This window comes from Rattus norvegicus, chromosome 1 (assembly GCF_021556685.1).
Source record: "Rattus norvegicus strain SHRSP/BbbUtx chromosome 1, alternate assembly SHRSP_T2T, whole genome shotgun sequence".
NCBI lineage: Eukaryota > Metazoa > Chordata > Mammalia > Rodentia > Muridae > Rattus > Rattus norvegicus.
The window spans coordinates 217524476-217544688 of NC_141534.1; the positions used below are offsets into that span (position 1 = coordinate 217524476).

Sequence of the window (20213 nt, forward strand, 5' to 3'; positions counted from 1 at the left end):
AAAGGGGGCTGGAAAGATGGCTCTGTGGCCAAGAGCAATTTGTTGGCAGAGGATCTGGGTTCAGTTCCTAGTTCCCACATGGTAGCCATTTAAACCCCAATTTCAGGAGATTGATCTAATGTTCTTTTCTGTCTTCTGTGAGCATTAGGCATACACACAAGCAAACATCCACACACATTGAAATAGGAAGAATTGAGCATGGTGGCACTAGATAAACAAAGGTAGGTAGATCTCTGAATTCAAGGCCAGCCTGATCTCTTGTGAATTCCAAGCAAGGTGGGGTAACAAAGTGAGACTGTTTTAAATAAAATAAAATAAATTTTAAAATCATTGCAACTAGTTTCTAAATGAAGTTTTTTCCAACCCTGAGATTCAATTGTACATTCACTTTAAGGTTTTCTAGGTAGCCCTGGAACTCACTCTGTAGGCTGGGATTAAAGGTATATGCCAGCACTGCTCAGTTTTAGGAGCTTAAACACTGTTTTAAACCTCTTTTGAGACAGAGTCTCTCACGCTACATAGACCTTGCTGGCTTGAAACTCATGACGTAGATGAGGCTGGTCTTGAACTAACAAATATCCACCTGTCTCTGCAATACCCTCCACCCATTTATCCCCCTGTTAAGCTCTGGCACTAAAGTGTGTACCATCTTGTATTTATGGAGCTGTATATCTTTCATTCATTAACATAGAATCTCTGAGGATAGAGCTCAAGGGTCTGCCCTCTAGTTTCCCTGACACATTTAGTTCAGACCATCTGATAAATTTTAGAATGCAGAATGATCAGAGCTACCTTTCAGAGCTCTAGTTCTGGAAGTCACAGGTGGTGGCCACTCTCTTCACTGTCTGTCACATGTTCAGGAGCACAATGAGGAGCAGGGCTGGAGGGGCTCTGGGTCCCACTCCCATAATCACACACAAAACTAACTAGACTATGAGCTGGAGAGATGGCTCAATGGTTGAGAGCACTGGCAGCTCTTCTAGAGGACTGGGGTTCAATTCAGCACCCACATGGCAGCTCACAACTGTCTGTAACTCCTGTTCCGGGGACCCAACATCCTAATCTAGATATACATGCAGATAAAGCACCAATTACATAATAAAAATAAACAAATTAATAATAGCCAAACCGGGTCAATTTTGAGCCTATTTTAAAAATTCAGTAACACTAAATTTGAGTGAAATAAGGCAAAACACCACTTGACTAGAAATCTGGCATAGGAATTGACTGAGAAGGGTTTTCAAGAATTAGAATATTTTATAAGATGAGGTTTAAAATGTGACACAATTAAAAAACTTCAAGTGAATTCAACATATACATCAAATGAATATATTTGAATTGTAAAATTCCTTATAGCTCAGCCTACTCTTTCTCAGAAAGAGTGAACGTTTACTATTTATGTTAAGTATTCCCTACCATAATCACTGAAAATGTGGGATCTAGATCCAAGAAGCACATGAGCTCGACTGTTAAAGAGCTCTTCCTACAAAGAATGAATAGCTTAGACTAAGATGATCACCACTTAGTTAATTTTCCTTTTACTTAGGAATTCTGTTGTTTTAAAGGGACATTCTCAACATGGACGACTACACACATTAGCAAAGGGGTGCCAGCCTGTGGAAGCCACTAAGCCACTCTTTCACATAAGCAGTATATATATCAACACAAGAGGAGCTTGGAATATTCAGGTGTAGGTTGTCCCACACTTGAATTTTCTTATGTTCACAGAACAAGAAGGCAAGACACATTACCGTGCACAACAGTACCAGCAGCTTTCAGCCACAGCATCCAAATAGGAAGTTAGCCAGCAGACAACTTTGTAGCCAAGCAAGGTCCTAAACAAAAAGTCTCTTTTGTACAAAGAAAAATGTTTTGCTTTAAAAAAATTTTTTTAAGAAAAAGGCTGTAACTGGTAAAATGTTTTTCTCAATGCTTTGCCCCAAAGTTCAGTGTTGCAACTTCCTATTCCAGACACCCACTGCATCAGTCAGACTGCGCATGAATGCCCTGATCAACTCCACTTCTAATCTGCATCCTCAATGGCAGATGGAGTCTGTGTTTCCACCTACTTAAAAGCCCCCCCCCAAAAAACCCAAAAACAAACAAACAAACGAACAAAAAACCAAAGCCTTTTCTAAAGAAAATATTTTCCAGACTCCACTCTCTTTAAAGCTGAAACCAAATTTCTATGTGATTTTGTGTATAATGGAAGGCTTCTTATTATAGCACAGTATAATCACTAATAAAATAGGAATATGGTCAAAGTTCTATACTTCTTTGCTCTCATGGGTTTAATATCAACTTGAACATTACATCCTTTAAAAGTTTCTAAATTTTAAAAGCAGCTGCTTATTTGATCATCTATATCGCAGGTGCAGCAGTTAGACAGAAGCGGGCTCTCTGGAGTCTTTGGTCTGTGTGACTCTGAGCCAGGTACCTCACCACTCTAAAGCCACGCTGCTCCACTGAGCTAGTGCCTTTCCTTCACCACTGGCTGTGAGAGCTAAAGATTTGCTAAACCAGCATGGTAAGGTCCCTAGAAATACCTATATGCAGTATGTCTTGCCAATGTCTTTATGTGTCTTATACTGGAAGACACCATCAAAAGCCACTCAATTCTGAAACACTTAGGAAGGGCCTAACATTTAGCTCTACTTGATGGGAAAAGGAGCCCAGAGGCAGAAGACTGTGAGGGCCTACTTCCAAGCACAAGTCAATTAAGGATTCCATTGGCACATTAACTATAAATATATTTATTAAAAAGGTTGACTTCCAGGGTTGGGGATTTGGCTCAGTGGTAGAGCGCTTGCCTAGCAACCGCAAGGCCCTGGGTTCGGTCCCCAGCTCCGGAAAAAAAAAAAAAAAAAAAGGTTGACTTCCTAACTTATATATCTTTCATAGAAATAAGTTAATAAATATAATTTATTTGGAAAACATGACTTTTACTCAATCCAAATTAATGACATCTTTCTTTCTTTCTTCTTTTTTTTTTGACACATGCATCTCCCTGAAACCTGATAATGGTAAATAATCTATATTTCAGTATTTTTGTTGTACTGAGGACTGAATCTGGTCCTTCTGCATGGCAAGGTAAAACCTCGACCACTGAGTTATAATCCAGTCCACAAATAATTTTAAATCTAAAAATGTTCTACTTAATGACTGCTATGTATTGTGTGATATAGTTTGGATAGATAAAAAAGTAGCATGTTTGCCCCAAGACTTCCTTCAGGTAAGGGATAAGGGATTAGTTGAGTTAGTAATAGGGAATCAAGGTCCCTGCTAGTGGCAACATTTAGAAAGGCTTCTGTGAGCTCTGACTACTTCTAATCCCAGGGTTTTAATTGTTAACCGAACATAACCAAATATACTTATTTTAAAGGCAGACTAGAAACTTCTAGTATTGGCTACCCCAAAGTATAGCTAATCATACTGATTAGTGACACTAATCTAAGCTGACTTCCAGACTAGCAGAGCTCCCCTAAACTGACTTTTAAATCCTGTTTTTTTGTTGTTTGCAAGGGAAATGCTACAAAAGAGGCTGGGGCTGGAGAGATGGCTCAGCAGTTAAGAACACTGGCTGCTTTTCCAGAGGTCCTGAGTTTAATTTCCAGCAACCACATGGTGGCTCACAACCATCTATAATGAGATCTGATGTCCTCATCTGGTGTGACTGAAGATAGCCATAATGCACTCATATACATAAAATAAATAAATAATTCTGAGAGAAAGAGAGAGAGAGAGAGAGAGAGAGAGAGAGAGAGAGAGAGAGAGAGAGAAAGAGAGAGACACAGAGACTGAGACTGAGTCTGGGCTGGAACACTGTCAGGGATACAGCACTATTAACTGCCTTTACATAAGACTGCTCTGAAGCTGCATGAGTCAAAATAAAATGTTTTGGTAAGCAAAAAGGAAGAATGATCAACATGCTCTTCTGAAGACTAGAATGTAGTGTAACACTGAAGCTACTTATCTATGTTCTACTGAGGTATATGTGTACTGTTTGCAAGTAAGGGCTAAGAGAGAGCTATTTCAGTATGACACTGTGTTCCTAACCCTTTATTAGCAACTGACTTGAGTTATATTACTATCCAGGACATCAACTATTCCTTTTCTGTGTGAAAAGTGACTCAAATGTGTTTTTTCAAAATCTGAAGTTTTTACTACTGAAGAAAAAAGTTATTTGTTTTACTTATAATATGGTATTTTTCTTCCAGAATAAAATAAATTCAGTATTTATTTGTTTAAATTATCAACTAATGAGGGGAAAATAGCTTAAAAATAGCTATCTGGTTAGATTTAAAATATCAGAACAATATAACTACTTTTATATATGTGAATTACTTGTGAGTTCACAAAACTTTGAAAGTAAACACATAAGACACCTGGCTCATAAGATAGCAGAATTATGATTCTGATATTTTATTATCTTAAAATCATGTAATTAAGGATATTATAAGGGAGTTAGGGATGCTAAGTTATCAGTTTGCATGAAACCATTTATTTCATAAGGTTCTCATCCTTTCTTTTTAAAATTTTAGGAAGATTTCTATTTAGTTTATGGGCATGAGTGCTTTACATGTATAAGTGCATTTCAGGCCTAAGGGGACAGAAATTGTCACTGGATCCCCCTCAAACTGGATTTATAGTTATAAGCTGTCATTGGTGCTGAGACTGCACCCTGTTCCTCTGCAAGAGCAGACAGTACTCTTAACCACTGAGCACCTCTCTTCAGACGATCCTACTCAGGGCCGCATGCATACCTGGCAAGCGCTCTAGTTTGAACTACACCCCCAGCATTGTGCTTTTATCATTACAAGGTCAAAGTCTTCCTTATGAGCCAGCATCCAAGCTGCAGAAAATCCCAGCTAGGATGATGACTATTTTTCATAGAACTTTTGAGAGCTATCTAGTGACTTTAATTACACAGGACGCCCTCCTCTCCCCCATGCCTCTACGCTTAGGTGATGCTGGGGCTAAACCCAAGGATTTGTGCATGGAAGGCAAGTGTTTTATTATTAAGCTATAACAGTGTAATCATTTTTTCTTTAAAAAGTAAGTTTACCATTGACTTTTATTTGGGTTTAGTACACAGTACAAATGGAGTGCATTTTACTAGCACATATAATCAACAAAGTATACATCATGCTTACACATTTTTGGCAGGAGCTGCCATACTAACTTAAGAGATCTTTCCCATTGGTTGATGGGTTTTTTTTTTTTGTTTGTTTTTTTTTTGGGTTGTTGTTGTTGTTTTGTACCTAGGTGGGTGTTTCTTGCTGTGTAATCCCGGCTGGCTTGGAATTCACAGGTGAGCCTCCTGCTTCTTCTTTCAGAGTGCTAGGATCATAGGTGTGAATACCACACTTGGAGTTTTTTTTAAAGTCACTGCTTACTCTCTAGGATAAGGAGCCTTAACTGCTATAAGTCAACTGACTTGTTCAATATTTCTAAGCATCTGAAAACAGCTTAGCTGTTGGGATAAATTTCAGACAGATTTACATTTAAACTTTTTAGCTAGGTTGTTATTTTGTAGGAAGCATATTGTTATTTTCATTGGAAGCATTCTTTCATTCTGCTTCCAAATAAATTCAAATTAATAGGTTAAATGCATGTTAGGATTGAAAAGTCTCAAATCTTACACGAAAACTGTAATATTTTTAAGATTATTTTGCTTTTAATTATTTAATTATTTTTAATTGCATGTGTGTGTGTGTGGGGGTGAGTATGTGCATAATAGAGTTCAGTGCCTGTAGAGGCCTAAAGGGGGCACTGCAATACAGTAAGTTACCCAACAGCAGTGCTGGTAATTAAACTTGGGGCCTCCAGAAAAGTAACAAGAGCTCTTAATTGCTGTACTATCATCCGAGACACTTTAAGCCGTGTCTGTGTGAGAGAGAAGTTGTGGATGGAGATCAGAAGACAACCCTCCGAGTTGATTCTCTTCTACCACGTGGCTCTGAAAATGGATTCGCCTTACCAGGCTAGGGTGGCAGGTGCCTTAGCCTGTGGAGGCATCTCACTGGCCACGTTTTTAATTTTTAAGTAATAGTCAAAGCTACATTTAAAACTTTGGTATAAATGGTTCACTCAGCTTCATTCAAGTATATTAAGCTTCACAGGGACCTACTGGCAACTCTAAAGTAGAGAAATGATGGGTTAGTAATTCGTTTTCATTTTAAGAAATGTGGGGGCAATAAAAGATTTCCACCTCATCCTCAGTTACAGCCTCTTTCTTAACATTTTTCTTTTTATTAATGTGAAAAAAAATTATGAACTTGCCTTGTGAGGTCGAAAATATAGATACAGGCTGAGAGGAAGAGGAAGAAACAAAGGAATCTGAAAGAAAATATACAGAATGAAAATTTGACAACCCCACACAGGAATCTTCGTTGTAACTTTTCTTTTTCTGGAGGGTCAAACATCATCATTTTTGCTGGGCTTACTAGCCAAGGGAAGACTCAGGCTGTTTTCACTCACCTGCCAGTGACACCTCATTTCACTCCCAGGACGCACTTCTACCAGTTCACCAAGTCAATCTCTTTAGACAAGCATTATCACCTTCAGGAAGAAAGAGGAAGCCCTACCATTTCACAACATCAAGAACAGATACTCCTTTGCTGCCCTCTGGCAAAGTGGTTTTTAAGCACTAGTTGCCAGCTTGCTTTAAATAATTTCCTATTACATCTAGAAGCATTAAGTCATTAAGATTATTAGCACTTTAAAAATATTTAATTGGCAAAACCCTACCTGCAATACTTTAAAAAAAATCATAATTCACTGGTCAAATAGGGCTAAATGAGAAATCTTTCAGCTTTGAAAAACACTCCTCCAATCTGTCAACATATAAAAAAATGTAACATCTTTTTTATCTGCTCCGTAAACATAATCTTTAACTAAATAGTTAATGCTTCCAGGAATCCATCCTACAAAGTACAACTGTGTACAAGGACATGTGTAAGGCACTGGTTTTAAGTACTAGAAATCACGTAAATGTCTACCATAAATGACTAGTTAAAAACAACATCTAAACAATTAACTTGGTGCTCTGGAAAAGAATAAAGTACAAGCTTTATGTAGTGATGCCTGCCTACAGCCCAGCAGCACAGGATCCTAAGGTCATCTAAGTTCAGAGACCAGGACAAGTAACACAACTTTGCCCCATTTCCTCCTGCCCAAAAAACAGGTGAAGCTATGTATACTGATATAGCCTGCATATTAAATATAAAAGTACATTCACTGTGCTCCACATGTTTAGTGCAACAAATCGGATTAACAGAAGGGACTAAAAGTCTGAGGTGAAACCTGTATGAAGGTCTGTAACCCAAGCACTTGGGAACTAAATGGAGGAGGATCAGTTGACTACAGCCTGGGATACATAAGATTCTGGCACCACTGTCTCTGTCTCTCTGTCTCTCTGTCTCTCTGTCTCTCTCTCTCTCTCTCTCACACACACACACACACACACACACACACACACACACACACACAGAACCATGAATTGTGGCACACACATTTGAATCCCAATGTTCAAGAAGCAGAGATAAAGGCAGGCAGATCTTTGTGAGTTCAGGCTAGCCTAATCTATATAGAGTTCCAGGCCAGTGGAGTTACATAATGAGATCCCATTTCCAAAAAAGAAAAAGAGGAGCAGAAAAGTTGCTGTCTGGGATAGAAGGAAGATTTTGCTTTTTGTACCTAAGAAAACATAATCTTTTCAGCAAAAAATAAAATATATTAGAAAAAAATGTCATTGGGTGGTAGTGGCACACACCTTTAATCTCAGCACAGTGAAGGCAGAGGCAGTCGGTCTCTGAGTTTGAGGTCAGTCTGATCTACAAACAAAGTTCCAGGACAGTCAAGGATACACAGAGAAACTGTCTCTAAAACAAACAAACAAACAAACAAACATACGTCTTCTGAGATAGAAAAATGGTTTAGCAGTAAAGGTGCTTAACAATCCAAATTTGATCTCAGAACTCACATTACACTAGATAACTGTTGTCCTCTGATCTCCATATGCACTGTGACATGCGTGCACCCACATAGACACACACGAAACACTCCCTGCAAATGTACTAAATATACAGAACATTATACATGAATTTTTCTTTCAATTATAAAAGTGTTTTCACAAATATTAAAGTTATACTTAAAAACAGAAGACTGCTTTAAGTAACTAAGCCATAGTATCTGTAAGTATAAATTTAGGAAAATTATTTTGTAACAAACACAGAGCACATTAAAATTAAGCCAGAATTTGGTGGGGATCAGATAGTTACTCATTAATTCAAGACCAGAAGTTTGAAATTCACTTTCAAGTTGCTTTAAGATGAATCATCACATACATTCTTAGACATAAGAACCATCTCTCTTTTTAAATAACTTAATTATTATTATTTTAAATCATGTATATTTATATAAGGGCATGTACACGAGTTCAGGTGCCTGCAGAGTCTAAAAGAGGGCATTAGATTCCCTAGCATTTGTGAGCCACCGAGTGTGGGTGCTGGGAACCGACTCTGCAAGTGCACAACGTACTATCTCAAGGCTCTCCCCTCTTTTTAGAGGAAAATGTTTACTATCTCTTGTTCAATGTTTCCAAGTGGGTCCATTTCAATATGCAATTAACATTAAATCTTTCAACTGATCAGTTTAAGCCTAAACAAATAGCCAGGTGTGTTGGAACACACCTATAATTTCAGAATTCAGAAGGCAGAGGTAGGAGATTGTGAGCTTAAGGACAGTCTTGGCTTCTCAAAGAATACGCAAAACCAAAAATAAAATAAATGTTATAACCTGGCTGTGGGGGGAAATCTCCTTTAAGCTTTAAGTAAGACCAATACAAGAGGGGGAGAGAGAGAGGAGGGAGGGGGGAGAGAGAGGGGAGAAGGGGTAGAGAAAGAGAGAGAGAGAGACCGACCAACCGACCGACCGACCGACCTATGAATCTGGCAGTTGTCCGCCTGTTCATTTCTATTATAACCCCCACCCAGTGGAAAATTCCGCCCTGCCAATTTGTATGCATAGCATCTGTTCTGATAGAGAACAGAGATAACCAGCAGTTTGTAACAATATTGCAAGAGGTTTCCAACTTACAAAACTATATTATATTCCTATTCAAATCTACCCTGCAGGTAAGTGAACTGAGAATGGCAATCTTAATCTTCTAATACTAATGAAATAACTTTCTGTAATAGCCAAAGCTAAATACACTAGCTAGTCTAATACAGTAAGAGATATCAAACATAAGTAGTGTAAGTTGTTGGAATGCAGCAAGGACAGCCACTAGGTTAAATAAAGATCAGTTCAGAAGAGACTTTACGGTCTTAGGTGAACCAGGGCCAGGGCAGGGAGTGGGGAAAGCATTCTGGAGGAAGGAACTGAGCAGATTCCAAATGCCTTTAAATACTAAATGATATATCTTGTACATAGAGGAATCACTCTCACATATGGGTTTTTTGGGGGGAGAGGGTGTGGTGTTTGGAGACGGGGTTTCACCATGCATCTTCTGAGAGTGTTGGGATGCCAACCATGTGCACAATACTCAATTTTCACATGTTTTAAAAAGAACTCAGATTTCTACTAAATTGGAAATCTGCGTAAAATCAGACATGATAGTACACACCTGTAATTCCAGTACCAAACAAAGCAAAACAATCACGACTTAAGCAAGACAGAATGGAGACAACCTGGACATCTTCTGATTGGATGCTAGAAAGTAGAGAAATAATAGTTAAGATAAGGGAGGACGTGGTACTGATGCACACCTGTAATGCTGGCACTTGGAGAGCAGAAACAGGATCACTGTTAAGTTTGAGGTCAACCAGGATGACACAATGTGACCTTGTTTAGAAAGAGAAGGAGAAAAAGGAAAAGGAAAGGAAGAAAAGAAGGAAAAGAAAAAACCTGAAGGACTCAATGCCATTAATGAATCCAAGGGATAGCTTATATAGCATTCGTTCCTTATTCATTTATATTCTGTCTCTTTCAAGGTTTAGAACAAGATCTTACAGTGTATCTCAGGTTAGCCTGGGACTTGTAGTTTGGAAATCAGTATGTTAAGGTTAGATTCAAACTGGTAATCTTCCTGCCTCAGCCTCTCAAGAGCTGGGATTACAGGTATGTGCCATGACCACTGGCTTATGTGGTGCTGGTTACTGAACAGAGTTTTGTGCATCCTAGTCAAGAATTTTACCAACTGAGCCACAGCCCCAGACCCTTTTCACCAGCTACGAAGACATGCAGGATATCAGCACATATTGGCATTATCACACCTTTAACTTGTAGAAGATGACAGCTTCTCAGATTTTTCCAGCTTTATGATTTTGAATAATTGTGTGTGTATGTACCGTGTTGATATGTGTAAGTATGCAAGTTCGAGGCAAGACTGTGCGGGGGCAGAAGCAGACATAAGGTATCTTTCTCTGTTCTCCACAATTTTTCATTCTCATGGAACCTGGAGCTTGCTACTTTGGTTAGGCTGGCCAGTCAATGAACCCCAGGAGCTGCTTGTCTACAAAGTTGCTTCCCTCAAATGCTGGGGTTACAGAAATGTGCATCAAACCCAGCTTTTACTTGAATGCTAAGGGATCTGAACTGTAGTCCCTGTGTTTGTACCCAACTGAGTCATCTCCCCAGCTAAACTAGCAAGTTGGTTTTTTTTATTTATTTAGCTTTATAGCTAACATTGATTACTATAAGTTTCCCAGGCTTGGGTTCAGAAGACCATGGGGGAAAAAAGGAAAGGTGCAGGAGGAGGAGAAGCTGCCATGGATTAGGAGTCAAGGTGATCTTGACAGTTTTGAGGAATACCAATTGATATATTTTTACAGAATGTCTTACAGTTTTTCTTCTGGTTAGACTGAAATGATGGGTTTAGAGCAAGAAGAACACAGAGATGAAGGGTCATCATAACCTTTGAAGGAATAGTTACTAGTAAGTTTTGCAGTAGTGATGAATGCCTAACTTAACTTAGGCTGTTTGCTAAGTTTCTCCAGGACAGTTTTGCTCCCCATCCAAATAGAGAACATGTAAGGGTTAGACAACTTGCAAGAGTCAGTTGTTTCCACCACATGGGTTCTGGGGACCCAACTAGGACACTGGGTTTGGTATTAAGTACCTTTACCTGCTAAACCAATGGCTCTCAACCTGTGGGTCAAGAACACTCTGGAGTTACAATGACTCTTTCATAAGGGTCATCTAAGACCACCCGAAAACACAGGTATATACATCACAATTCGTAACAGTAGCAGAATTACAGTTATGAAGTAGTAGTGAAAATAATTTTATAGTTGGGGGTCACCACAACTTGAGGAACTGTTTTAAAGGGTCATACCATTAGGAAGGTTGAGAACCAAACCACTGTGTTAGGTCATCTCATCAGTCCAGGTTTTCCTTAAACACTGTGTTACTTGTCAGGTGTGGTGGGCATTCCTTTAATTTCAATATTCAGGAGGCAGAGAAAGGTGGAACTCTATAAATTTGAGGCCAGCCTAGTCTTCAAAGAGTTTTTGGAAAACAAACAAACAAACAAACAAAAACCCAAGCAAACAAAACAAACTCTGTCAATATGTATGTATGTGTGTGCATATACATACACGTAAATAAATGTGTGCATCCATCCATCCATGCATCCACCCGTCCATGCATGCGTGCATCCATCCATCTGTCTCTTATTGTTGAGGTTTGGTCTTTCATTATTTATTGTAATGCTAAGTGCAGGCCCCCAGGACCTGGCTGTCCCAGAGATAAGAGTCCACATGTAGACCATGACCCCAAGTTATTTCTGATTGGTAAATGAAGATGATAACAGCCAATAGCTGGGCAGAAGAGACATAGGTAGGGTTTAGGTTTCCTGGGCTTGGGTTCAGAGGAGGGAAAAAAAGGACGGTGCAGGAGGAGGAAGAAGGAGCTGCCAATAGTTAGAAGTCAGAGAGAATGTGGCCCTGAGGGCTGGCCAACTGGAGTTAAGAGCAGCCCAGATGAAGTAATAGTAAGTAGTAAGTAATAATTTGGGGTTATCAATAGGAAAGTAGATTCTGATAATCTACCCTAAGGCTTATTGTAAATACAAAGGGGGGTTGGGGATTTAGTTCAGTGGTAGAGCGCTTGCCTAAGAAGCACAAGGCCCTGGGTTCGGTCCCCAGCTCCGAAAAAAAGAACAACAACAAAAAAAAAAATACAAAGGTTGTGTGTCACTTTTATCTGGGATGTAAGTCGGGGTAGAAACCCCAGGTTGGGATCTGGTAATTTCTACAACATATTGGCACTCAACATGGGTGTGGGGGTTTGTGTGTACCAGGACCTAAGTCAGTTCCTTCCTTCTTTTATGTGGGTCCCAGGTATGAACTCAAATCATCAGATTTGTGGCAAGCACCTTTAGTGATCCATTTTGCCAGCCCTAAACTAGCAGGCTAACCTTTTTATTTATCTATAGCTAACACTGACTATTGTACTTGTTTGTTTGTGTGACTGGACTATTTTTAGCACAAGCTTCTTCAAAATCCTAACCATAGAGGCAGTATATATGCTTATGTGAAAGAGATCTGGGCCTTACATTCCTTAATTCCAGCCAATCTACCATCTTGACTGTTGCTAAATTTGTGGCATGGTTTAATTTCTCTGAGCCTGAGTCTCCACCTAGGCTGTTGTATTGCTACCTTGTTACCTAACTCACCAATAAACAATACAAGTCTTTCTTCTATTGAAAATAGCCCCTAAAGGAACAGTCTATGTTGTTTCTGTCTTTCTGTCTCCTAAAGTCCCTTACAAAGAGCCTTAATATAGTCTGCTGTTGATTTATTATATGTGGGCATGACTTAAACCAGTAGGTAAATGTTAATGTATCAGAATTACTAGCCAACCCTGGTTGGCACATACCTGTAATCTTAGCTGCTTGAGGAGTGAAGGTCTGAGAACAGCCTCTGCCACAAGTGAGTTCAAGAACAGCCTAGGAAACTTGGTGAGACCTTGACTAAAAATAAGATGTACAAAGAGAGGGAGCTGTAGCTCAGTGGCAGCATCTCTGCTTAGTACTCACTGAGTTCTAGATTCAATTTCCAGTTGGGTAAAGACCACCATTATCAAGTTTTCTACCTTAAATGTGAACCAAATCAATTCTCATTGTTGAAACACTCTGCCGTAACAGAACAAAGAGGTTATGTATTAATTTTGCTTAAGAAGTTTTCCAGAGGCCTGGAGAGATGGCTCAGCAGTTAAGAGCACTAGAAGCTGTTACCAGCGACCACATGGTGGCTCGCAACCATCTGTAATGGGATGTAATGCTATCTTCTGGTGTGTCTGAATATAGTTACAGTATACTCATACAAATAAACAAAAAATCTAAAAAAAAGTTTTCCAGAATACCCTTCCATGTATCCTGAAGGGCAAACTGCCAGTGACAATGGCAAGAGCCCACATGTATCTCCACTGGTTATGTTATGAAGATGTTTTTACAGGAAGTAGCAAGTCAGTTGATTTCAGAAAAGAGGTAAGAATATTCTTTGAAATTAAAAAAACAAAAACCAACAACAACCAAAAATACCATTAAGGTGGCCCACCTGCTAATGATTAACCTTCCCTGAGTGAAAAATCTTACATAGCAATTATGTTGGGGTGGTACTTGGGAGGCAAAGGCAGGTGGTATCTATGAGTTCAAGGCCAGCCTGGTCTATATAGAGTACACCCAGGAGTACACAGTGAGATGATGGCCACAGCAGCAGCAGCAGCAGAGGTTCTCTCTGGAGCTGCAGTAGGACAGCCATATGGCTTCCGTAAATCACAGATACACAGTAAAAAGACTTCCATGATGCAACCAGAAGCAATAGTGTTATAACTTAAGCACAGTTAGCATGTTCATGTCTTTCAAAACATCTACAATAAGCCATAATTGAAACAACTGTAGATTTATACTCAATAATTGTTATAGAATAAAAGTAAGGCAACATTTTTTTCTTTTCTTGAAACAAGGTCTTAATATATAGATAGCCCTGGCTGGCCTTGTCCTCACCTTTGCCTCCCAAGTACTAGGATTAAAGATATGCTCACCTCTGCTATCCAGAAAGGTGTTTTTTGTTTGTTTGTTTTTAAGGGGATTAGCACATGCCAGACAAACACTCTATCCTTTTTGTTTTTCAAAGGTGTGTAAAGTTTAGGAGGTTAAATTCATCCTTCACCCTAAAAGTTGAAGACGAAACGCACTGGTACACAGGATCACTGCACACACAGTCACGGACACAAAACTTATTTGTCTGCCAAGAACTAAGCAATGCTCAATTCTAGGACTATCACTACCTTAAAGAGAAGTGTCTTTCAGGAGAAATAATGCTTGGCTCAAACAAAACCGATAAACTTAATTTCCTCTTTCCTTTAGTGACACGTCACTAATTCATTCATCACCAAACTTCACCTTACAAGCGCTTGCAACATTCACCTGAGTAGAACAGGTGACTGGTGTATTGTGAGGAACAATTTCCTCACAGATGAATTTAATAAAACAACACTGTTCTTGCCACTATTTTCAGACCATTTCTAAAATACTAAAAGGCAAAAAGGGTTTCAACACAAAAGCAAAGAATAAATGAACAGCAACAAAATAAAACCACTAAAATTCTCACCCTAAACTATGTAAATAATCACGGTGACTCCAAGTTAAAGTTCAGGTGCATCCATAAATAAAATCAAGTCGCTGGGCAGGGCGGCTCATGTCTTTAATTCCAGTACTTGGGCAGCAGAGACAGATAAATCTAAGTTCTAGGGCCAGACTAGTCTAAGGAGCAAGTCCCAGAACAGTCAGGGCTACATAGAAAACCCTGTCTTGAAAAACAAAAAAACCCAAATCAAATCAGGTATTTCTAGACTATTCTGATACGACTATTCTTGCTATCTCTTAAACCATCTGCTGTGCCAAGCATTTTATAATGTATCATAACTGTATTTACTATGGCCAGAATGGTACAAAAAATACTTAAACATACTAATGCTATGCCAAGTCCCCCTCCTTGCTTTTTTAGTTTTTGATATAGTTTCTCAACATAGTTTTATGGAACCTGATATGTAGATCAAGTTAACTTTGAACTCAGAGAACTGTCCATCTCTATCTTCTAAGTGCTGGGGTTAACAATGAGCACCACCAAGCCTAGAGTTATTAAAACTTTTTTTTTTTTTTAAATGGATAGAGGTCTGGAGAGATGGCTCAGCAGTAAGAGGACACAGCTTTTGCAGAGGACTAGAGTACAATTCCCAAAATTCACACTGGATGGCTCACGACCACCTGTAATTCTAGTTCCAGGGGGAATCTGACACCTCTGGCTTCTGTAGGAACCTGCACTTGTATATACACATAGCTACACACATACACATAATTACAATTTTTTAAATATGTATTTACAAAAGTGGCTATGAACACATAGCTCACCGGTGGACTGCATGTGTAGTATAGGCCAGGCCCTGCACTCACACTTCAGTACTAGTGGCAAAAACAATAATTTTCTTTTATTGTTAAGGAAGATTAGGATTTTTCACTTGTAATTCAATTACTATTCTATGTGCAGATAATTTGTTAACTGTCAGATGCATCAAGTATTAGGTACTGTTAACAGATTTTTTTTTTTTTGAAGTAGTTTGAAGTAGTTTGCTTTCAAGGACACAAAGCAAAAGCATCTATTCACACAGCTGATGTGTATTTATCCCTCCACATTAATCACTATTTGCTAACATACTATAGGCAAAGTATGTGCTTTCTGTGTGCTTAATCCTCATACCAACTATTATCATTTTTATGAAGTGGAAACTAAAGCCCAGGATTTGTACAAGAACAGCAATTATTAAAGAGATAAACCCAAGGGCTGGAGAGATGGCTCAGTGGTTAAGAGCACTGGTGGCTCTTCCAGCAGGCCTAGGTTCAATTCTCAGAACCAACATGGCAGCTCGTAACCATCTGTAATTCCAGTGTCAGGGGATCAAACAGCCTCTACAGACATACACAAAGGCAAAACCCCAATGCACATAAAAGAACCATTGAAAAGAGAGAAACCCAAAAGGCACATGCCTTTAATCCTAGCACTCCAGAGGGGAGGCAGGCAGAGGCAGGCAGAGGCAGTCTGCAAGTTCAAGACTGGTCTAATCTACACAGTGAGTTACAGGCCAGCCAAGGCTATACAGTGAAGACCCCTGTCTTAAATAAGTACAATTTAATAAATTAATTAAAAAGGGATAAACCAGAATTGAAGTCAGGTCATTTTTGGCACTCATATTGTTTGTTGGTAAATATGATGCTACCATGAATAATCAGGAATGAATATGATATTGACATTAATATAAACAAGTGGTTAGGATCCTTGTAATTTAAGGGTTAATACTGTAAATCTAAATTACATAGTTAATGTTTGACTGGCTGTTAGAACAAAGCATGGAATGATACCATGAATAGAACACAGAACTAAGTTTGGAGAGAAACAAAAGAAATAGTTACAGCAAAATATTTTTCAATTACCCATGCCATTGTTTGAGCAAGTTTCATGAAGTGAAATGTAGCTTTATTTTGACATTATGGTTTTCATAAAAGTAGTTAGCCTTTAGCAAATTGTGAAATTTCAATGTTATAAATATGAAAACCATATTTAAAATTCAAACATAGTGCTGGAGGGATAGGTCATCAATTAAGAGCACAGGATGTTTTTCCAGAGGACTGGGTTCTAGTCCTGGTACCTACATGGTCTATAAATGTCTATGAATCCAGTCCCTGACCATCAGCAACCTGAAGTGTGACCTGTAAGGACACTAGACACACACATGGTACACAGACATACTGTATATACATATACACACACACACACACTAACATGTATATCATGGCAGTCAGAGCAACATGGGAGTCAGTTTCCCCACAAATCACGTGGGCCCATGGGCTCTAACTCAGGTTGTTAAGTCACCTGCAAGTCCTATGCACTGGGCCATCTTGTTAGCCCCATACGATAGACTTTTATATTCAAGTAGTCACTTGACCAACAAGACTCCACTGGCGCTACTGAACTACTGCTCTTTGATATCAGTTAATTAACAATGGGCAGTAGTTTATGATAGGACACTCGTTGTGTGTGTATTTCAGGTATTCCTTTCCAGCTTGTAAACCTGATGACTCATTCAACAGAAACGTATTGAGTACTTCTGTAGTTACAGATAGACTCTTGCTTTAAGTGCCAATAGTGGGCTAGGGATGTGTCTCAGAGGTTTACCTAGCAGCAGCACGGCCCTAGGTTCCATCTATATAGCACTACAAGACAAGGAAAACAAAAACAAAACCCTCACTAAGAGTCAATAGTGACAAAATGTCTACAGTTGATGTCACAGAAACAATTCTAGACAAAAATTAAGAAAAATGGGTCATACTAGGCGATTTATACTGTTAGGGAAGTGCAAAGCAATTGTATCTACTCAGAATACTATTTCAAGATATAAATTTCAGTGTTGTCAAAATGCCTCATTTTAGCATCTTTCTCACTACCATAAAGGGGTATTTTAAAAATCAGCGGCGGCGGTGGTGGTGGTGGTGGCGGCAGCACATCTTTAATCCCAGCACTCAGAAGGCATATGGATCTCTGAGTTCCAGGCCAACCAGGTCCACAGAGCCAGTTTTAGGACAGCCACTGCTACAATGGGCTACCTTTTTGTTTGTTTTGGTTTTGTCTCAAAAAACAAAGCCAAAAAATCAAAACAAACAAAGAGGTATGTTAAAAAACAACAACAAAACAAGCAAGGTAGCTTGGCATAGTGTCTCACACCTATTATCCCAGGATTTGAGATGATGAGACAGAAGAAAGTTCAAAGCCTGCTGGGATATGTTAATGAGTTCCAGAAGGAGACTCTGTATTTATAAAACACAGGGAAATGGCAATAGTAAAACTATGACAATGTGGCATGTGACATGAGTGAATGATATCAGAAACACAAGCTAAACAAAAATACTGCATGTTAGTATATCAGTACAGCTAATATAAAATTCACAGGGTGGCAGTATATACTTGCATTCCTCTGGTGTACCAAGGGAGCCAATCCCTTATGACAGTGCATTAAAAGGGTAAAAATGTTGATTCTTGATAGGTGTGGTGGCATGCACCTGTAGTTCCCATGGAGGCTGAGGCAGAGTCATCTTGCATTCAAGGCCAACCTGGGCTACTTCGTATTAATTTTTTTTCCACCATTTGATCACAATTAGAACTAAAATTTTTAATTCCCTAGTGCTAGCTAGATATTTAACATTTAACACTCAATATTTAACATTTGCTCTTCAGCACAAAAGGCCAACTTCTGAAACCTAGATTTTTATCAGAAATTTGGAAATTAGGATTAGGCTAATCAAACAGTAAGCAGTGATTAAAGCCAGGGGATCAAGTCGCTAAGTTATAGAAAAGCCATTGTTCATCTGGAAGTTAGCCCAGAACACAAAAATTTGGAAGAGAAATGCTAGTGGTTTAAACAGAACCAGGGTTCCAAATACGCTGCCTCATTCCTTTTTTATCTGCAGAAAGCTTCCCCCCATACCATTTATCCAAATGGCCATAACCACACCGGAGAATTCTGCAGGGCACCAAAGCTCTCAGACAAGTGGAAGGTCAGTATTAGGAAACATAAGAGAATATATTTGATGCTAAGATCAGGGATATTATGTTCACAATTCATATGTGCGCTGGAGTCAACAAAGCATTTTCTAAACCTCTCAAAATCCTTCCTTTGACAAACCGAATTTTTTTTTTTTTAACCAAAGACTCAGTTTCTTTTAGAACCACCACCTGCCAGCGGTGCATATTTTTCCTCAAGGAGGCATCTGCAGTGCAGATCTCTCTGATCTGAGGGGAGCTTGCCAGTCAGCTCCCACCAGCAGGCAGACATGTATACAAAAGAAACTAAAGGAGGCCGGCAGCGTCCCTCCTAGTCCTTTCACACACAGGGAGAAGGGGGTTAACCAGCCCAGGCTTTGTCTGAATTTCCTTTTCCTTGCAGCAAACGTTCCCCTTTGTTATACTGCTATTAAGAATATGCCATCGAAAACAAGAAATCAAAACATGGTGATGGTGATGGCTTGGCATGACTGTATTTATTATAGCAACTGATCGCGTGTCCCCACCCCCACGATGCACCGGTGAAGAGCCGGCTGTGCTGCAGATGCAGCCAAGGATCCATCTTGGACTATCAGCAGCTCCCTCCCAAATCTTCCCATGCTATTCTCATCACGCATATATCTACCTCAGAGTTTCAGAAAAAAAAAAAAACAAAAACAAAACAAACAAACAAAAAAACCCCTGGTATTCAATTTAGCCAAAAACAGTAATAGAACTTCCTGATCCTTCTGGCGAACAAAAAAAAAATTTTTTTTTGGAAGGCTATCACCCATTTAAGATTGTGTCAACCAGTTTGCAAACCTGCAACACCACCTTTCACCACCACCCCTCTCAAAATCCTAACGACTTCATTTCTCCAGCGACCCACCTGTCACAATCCTCTGAAGCTCGCTAATCCTTCTCTAAGTCGCCCCCACCCCCGTCCCACCCTAAGGCTCTCGGGCCTCCGAACTCGATCCATTCCGTGCACCTAGCCTTTCCCCGTTTTCACCCCACTGCGGTGTCCTCTCTTACAGGGGGTCAGTGTCAACGCCCACTCTAGTTCACCACCCCGCCCCCAACCTGTTTTCTTCACACCCCGTTATTTCCTCACCGCGGCTCGGTCCTTCGCTCCCCTCCCCCTTTGCCTGTTCCTCAAATGCCCGCCAAGAGGCTGAAGCCGCCCGCGGCCGCGGTAGGTCACTCGCCCCTTCCTAGAGACCTAGTCGCTCGCGCTCCCCAGGGTCTGAGCCCCCCGCGCGCCTCACCCGCACAGGAGGAGCCGCAGCTCTTCGCCCCCAGGGCGGGGCAGGCTCCAGGGCTCCCGCCGCCGCCGCCAAGCGTTGACGGCTCGGCCCCGGAGGACGACGAGGAGACTGACGGAGACTGAGTGGCCGCCGATGACTCCGCCATGGCTGCACGAGCAAGGGCGGGAGAAGGGTGAAGAGAGACTTGGGGCGGGAGAGTGGGAGGGGACACAGAATAATCCAGCAGCTAGTTCTCCGAAGTAGCCGGCGTAGCCTGTTCGGAAGACTGACTCCGACAGACTGACTGACTCAGCCGTGCTCCGCAGGGAGAAGAGTACGGGCGCGCATGCGCATAAAGAGCCTAAGG

The 20213-nt window shown here is 40.1% G+C and overlaps 1 protein-coding gene across 4 annotated transcripts in view; it reads right to left on the bottom strand.

The window, feature by feature from the left end:
* Rtn3 (reticulon 3) overlaps positions 1-20213 on the bottom strand; it is a 56519-nt gene extending 36306 nt beyond the window's left edge. For 2 of the 4 annotated variants that reach the window (XM_087599717.1, XM_087599664.1), the window contains exons 1-2: positions 19868-20152; positions 6283-6339 (exon numbers count right to left, since the gene is read on the bottom strand). In XM_087599717.1, the coding sequence (XP_087455843.1) occupies positions 6283-6339; positions 19868-20012 (202 nt within the window). In that variant the 5' untranslated portion in view covers positions 20013-20152. Of the gene's footprint in view, positions 1-6282; positions 6340-19867 lie in introns of all 4 variants that reach the window. The other 2 variants (NM_001009953.3, NM_080909.3) reach the window with 1 other exon arrangement.